The sequence below is a fragment of the Antedon mediterranea genome, chromosome 4 (genome assembly GCF_964355755.1).
Source record: "Antedon mediterranea chromosome 4, ecAntMedi1.1, whole genome shotgun sequence".
Classification (NCBI taxonomy): domain Eukaryota; kingdom Metazoa; phylum Echinodermata; class Crinoidea; order Comatulida; family Antedonidae; genus Antedon; species Antedon mediterranea.
Genome location: NC_092673.1, coordinates 17,123,682 through 17,129,558, shown reverse-complemented (window position 1 = coordinate 17,129,558; position 5,877 = coordinate 17,123,682). Strand labels below are relative to the sequence as shown.

Genomic DNA, 5,877 nt, shown 5'->3' with positions numbered 1-5,877 from the left:
TACAGTAAAAACATGAAGTAATTGGTAAATATCTTGAAATCACTGGAGTTAGCTCCATGGTGCTAGTTAAGGTGGGGTATGCAGCAATAACATTTACAATAGATACAGTAAAAACATGAAGTAATTGGTAAATATCTTGAAATCACTGGAGTTAGCTCCATGGTGCTAGTTAAGGTGGGTATGCAGCTGTCTTTAATAACGCCACTGTCTAGGATACGCAAGGCGTACGTCAGGTTCACGCCTACATGTGAACAGGCACTAATTGTATTATTATTTATTGCTACTACCCCGCTGAATCTCTTCCTAACCTTATGTCACTATTATTATTCTAAGTTACCTCCTAATAGCCGCTTGTAACGTGTAACATCCATCGTAAAAAAAACGCCAGTTTTGGAGCATGTTAACTTTTCATGCTGGCAATCACCAAGATTTTGAATGTTCTTCTTTTCTGATGTATTACTGCATTCACAAAGTATGCATCTCTCATATTGAATCCCTCTTCTACCACCATCTTTAGAAGGTTCAAATGACTTCTGGATTGTTAACAAAACCTACAAATACAAATTGAATGTTGAGTGACAACAACAAGCAATTGACCAAAATAACACAATGTAGCAACTTTTGAATCAGCAACATTTACATTTTTAAAATATTCATTAACACTTTCATATTACATACAATAACAGTTAGGCCTACAAGAGGGAAAAGTAAAACAATAAATGAAATAAACATCTTAAGTGAATTATCAAAATTGTACATATAAAATCATTACCAAAGATAAATAAAATATTCATTCAATTTCGCTGTGCTATTGATCTGCATCTATATTGCAATGAAAAACCAATGCAACTAGTTTTAACAACTGTACCTTAAGTTATTCATACTTTAAATTGATATTAAATTAAGATTATATCATTGTAATTTTTTTTTTTTTTTAATTTCCACAAATCAATTGTTATTATTGAATATTGTTATTTAATATTATAATTATTAATAACTGAAATTACACATCAAGTTTAATTCTATAAGTGGTAGATTTTCATTTTAGCTATAGACTGTTTTTTATTATTGAAAACACCAAAATACAATGACAAATTAAAACGAAACCTCTAAAAGCACTCCACAAAAATGATTTTAAATATTAAAGTTATTAACTTTATTAACTTATTAACCAAATATCAACAACAATATCTATAACAAAATTATATAGTTGTCCAAACTGATGAAACAATACCTCTTTACATGCTTCAGAAGAGGGTTCCTCATTACTTGTTTCATTAAGAGCATTTGTTCTTTTAATAGTCACCTGAAAAAAAAGAAGAAAATGTATGTTTTGATATCTGAATTTGAGTTTACTAGAGGGTGAGCTCGCTTCGCTCGCTCCCCCTCTAGGAAGTGTAGACGATGGTTCTCGGAATGATAATGTTCTCCTTATACATTTTCTGTCGGTTACCATTATTGAAAATGCTTGACATTCGTAAAACTGAACTACTTTGTTTCACAGTGTTTTAGATGATTAATAACATTTTAAAGTATAGTTTTTATTGTTTGGTAGGGCCCTTTGGGGAGGCGGAGGTCATTTGAGGGAGGTGCTTATTCGAGGGATATATGTTAAATTTTTTAGTTCTAATAATATGTTAACATTTATAATCAAATGAAATCCTCTCATAGATATGAAAAGTGGTAAAAAAGAATAACAAATGCTTGGTAAATTGCAGATAACAGTGCGGTGAATTCTACTACAAATAGTATAATTGTGTTATTATAAATATGTGGATGGACGTTTATTAGATAGTTGGGTTGTGGGGGGGGGGGGGGGGTTATTATTCAAAGTGATGTTTTATTGGAGAGGCGTTTATTCAAATGAATACCATCCTAATAATTATTAATACATTATTTAATTTAATCATCTTTTGAAACTAACTGCCGTGACAGAGTGGGCCCAAGAAAGAAGACATTACGGCTTGCAACATGGGCAGACATCTCGGTCCTAACGGGACACAGGAAGATAGCCTACAGTTATTCCTGCAAGCTTACTCAATAAAACTCAGCTATCGGGATTTCACTCGAAAAATGTCTTATCAAATCTCCCTATGTAATTTTATAATACTATTCCCCACAATATATTCTGATTCTTTATGGCGTATATTTAATTTGATCTTTATTAATTTGCAGTACAATTCCTATTATTTAACTACTGTACCTTCACACACGTGTGGTATGTTTTAAAATAAACAAAAAACTGAAATGGCTATGATTAATGGCCAATTTTTTTTTCGTCTTCCAAAGGGACACTGTATTGATTGATGGAAAGTGCCTGTTTCCAGTCACCTTTAGGGTCAAATCTATTATTTTAACTGCTCCCTTGTGTATAAAAGAGAGAAAATATTTGAAACTAAGGTGAACTTATCTTAAACCCGGAAATTACTTTGACCGGGAAGAATTGAAATTGAGAGGAAAATCCAATGTTGAAATCATAAATGTTGTTAAAAAACTCTTTATAATATCTTCCTAAGATATAAATATGGAACAATAGCGTCGGCGTGCACACTAATGTTATCAAATCTACGTTTGGCGGTACATCTCGGATAGATAAGGTAGGTATCCAAGGCGGAGATTTGTAGAGAAGTTTTTGCATTGTGCTCGCCTATGTCAGAATTAACCATAATTTATATATAGATGCTTAGATTAAATTATGACATAATCACAAGAAAATATATGATACAGTAGGCCTATACCTTTAACAAGAAATTTCTTTCATCCTCTGTAGTCACAAATTTGACAAGAGATAAGGTCACATGATGATCTTGGTTGAAGTAAAGTGCAGCATGATTATATGACAGTATTGGGTCAACGCCTTCCTTTTGAAATTTGTTGAGGAAATCAATAATCATGTATGGAAACAATACATCTGGCAGATATCCCTTAAAGTCGTAATAGATACTGATAGCTGGAAATTTATCAGGCACTGCTTTCACTTCACTTGATGTCTTAAAAGCAAGGCGTAGTGGCACAAAAAATGATCGCTTTCCAACAGATTCCTGAAATTGTTGATTTGTAAAATGTCATTTACAATTATTTTAATGAAAACTAAAGATCATTTCCTGTACATGTTTAAAAATCTTCAGCAGAAAGTTTAATCAAAATATTTATGAAGCCTAAAAATGTTTTAAAATTTTATGTAAAATTTCAATAATGAAATGAATGTATATATTTATCATACCAAAAATCATTATTTATACATAATATTGCATGCAAAACATGTTAGAAAAGATAAGGTAACAAAACCTACTGTAGATGTACTTGCCCTATCTTGGCTGCTGGTTGTCTCCCTCTTGCAAATGAAACCCAATTGAATCATCAGTGCTACAAGGAACTTGAAATTCTTTCCATCGTCAAAAGCTTTCCTAAACATGGGAAGCTAAAAAAAAACACCACTAACTAGCCATACTTATAATTTTGTGTTAGAATCTGAAGGGGATGCAGGAATTATGTTTAAAAAAAAACATAATATGGATAAATACTTATAGATGAAATGACATAGTTTAGCCCATACACATCTAATATTTCACATCTAATATGCAATATACCACTCTATGTAACTGTCAGATATTGCTTTTGATACTACAGTGCCTATAGGAATTCACATATACCTCTATTCCCCAAGGAACACTGAATTAAATTTTTTATGAACCTACTTACTGGAATTTCAGGTGTAATGACTGTTACAAAAGCAGTAACAATTTCCACTAGCTGCATTGGATCTAACACTGCTTTATCTGTCAATAATTTGTTGTCAGGCATGTAAACAATTTCACCAAGATCATACAGGAAGGTAAGAAGGATTGATTCATCTGCAATACCATTCTCACTTGCTAGCATTTTAAGCTAAAGAAAAATGTTATTACTATTCAGATTTAAATAAAATATGAAATCATAGGTAGGTATGCATTTGTAACAACATTGTTGTCCTTTACAGGATAAAATCTTTTGATTATATAAAATATATATATATTTCTCCAGGACCAGCCCTACCTCATGGTTGGGACTGAGCTAAAAAAAAAAATAGAGCTCTTAGGTCCCTATACAATGCACTGACTGTATACTTCGAAATATGAAACGAAATGAAAATTTTGAAAACTAGAGCTGCAAATCTACAAAAATGACACTTATATTTAAAAAATATCAGGCCTAGAGGCCTAAAAAGGTGGCCAATTTGGCTTTTATTTGGAGGGGAATGCATCCGCAAGTATAGACCATTTTCCATAGGTGAAATCAGTTTATTTCCAAGATGTATATGCGTGCGTACCATATTGTACGATGAGAAGTTAATGAAATATGTAAGTAAGTATGTAATAACTTAAATAAAGATGTTGGCTAAACGAAAATAAAATGTTTTTTTTTGTTTAAAAATGTAGGCATACAGTGAAATGTGTATTTTAGGTACTCCAAGGGTTAATTGTAAATTAAAAAATTGGTGAACAGACAAACAATAGATCGTGAACATAATTTTGCTGTAGTGGTTGCTGGGGCATATTCTAGGCTCCCCGACCAGGGGCTAGAGCCCCCGTAGCCAACTAACCCTCCCTGGCGCCATCACTGAGGTAACATTGCAGTGAATATTCCAGGTATTACAAGTGGTCTGGCTCATGATTCTTTCAGACATGATTAGGACCATATTAGCAATCAATATTGTTTTTGTGGGAAGATTCTCTTGTTTATGCTTTTTTAGATTTCATTATTTTCAACACATTTCTATTCTGAAAACAAAACACTAACGTAAATTTACCTCTTCAACAGGACACAAAGAAAAGTGTTTTTCTCTCCTTAGTTTATGTATGTCACATCGAAAACGCATCCACTTCAAAGGAACAAGCTTTTCTAAATCTAACATAAACTCATCAATAACCTTTTTCAGTTCACTAAAGCTATCATCTGTTGTTTCTTCACTGTTTTCGATGGCAAAATATTTGTGGTAGACATGTTCTTCATACACTTTCTCTCTAAGTGCATGTCGAAGCTTTTTAAATACCTTTTTTGACTAATAATAAAAAATGTAGGACATGGGTCAATTTACTGTAATTTATTCTAATTAATATTCAAAAACTTCTTTATGAATTATAATAAATAATAATATATATAAATTAATTGATACACTATTCCAGTTGTCAGTTTCTTTACATTAATTTGCTTATAAACCTGCAATGTATTCTTGCTAGTTAATAATTTCAGTAAACGTAAACATAGAAGTAGTAGTATTACCTCATCATTTTGTTCTTTTTCAGTCTTACCAAGCTTACCCGTATGTGTACCCACAATAAGGATAGTTGGTTTGTGAACTCCCTTTGCTTTGTTTTTTCCCAAAATACGACTATGAGAATAAACTGACAGGATGTAAGATAATATGAACTGGAGGTTGGACCAATGATGTTCACGTTTAACCTGAAAAAATAAAATCACACAATTTAATGATTTTATCCACGATTAGCTTGGTAACAAAATATTTGAACAGAAGTCTTTGCAATGTATAGAATATGTCTTTTTTCAAGAAGACTTTTCCACCACAATAACTACAATACTATATATTACTTTACATGGCCTAGAAATACTTACTCCATTAGGATCAATGACAATAGCACGCTTCTCAAGGTCTACACTGAGATCGAACACTACAATATAAAGTGCTTGTAATGTCATGAACATCTGCAAGAAGCAAGTATTTTACTGATTAAACTGATAAATACAATTTGTATTACTCTTTCTAGGCAACACTTCTTCTCTGGTACAAATTCATAAACAATATTTTTGCATAAATTTTCCTAAAGCTATACAATAAGTCACCTAAAAAACTATAATTTGTACAGATTAAAAACAAAA

General features: G+C 31.8%; 1 protein-coding gene across 1 annotated transcript; it reads right to left on the bottom strand.

Annotated features, from left to right (window-relative positions):
• Positions 1 to 323: 323 nt before the first annotated feature.
• On the bottom strand, positions 324 to 4,666 carry LOC140047622 (uncharacterized). Its single transcript, XM_072092659.1, has 6 exons — positions 4,583 to 4,666; positions 3,703 to 3,888; positions 3,293 to 3,421; positions 2,739 to 3,041; positions 1,235 to 1,306; positions 324 to 551 (listed from the first exon to the last, which is right to left on the bottom strand). The coding sequence occupies exons 1-6, from the start codon at positions 4,664 to 4,666 to the stop codon at positions 324 to 326; spliced, it is 1,002 nt and encodes a 333-aa protein (XP_071948760.1).
• Positions 4,667 to 5,877: the final 1,211 nt, after the last annotated feature.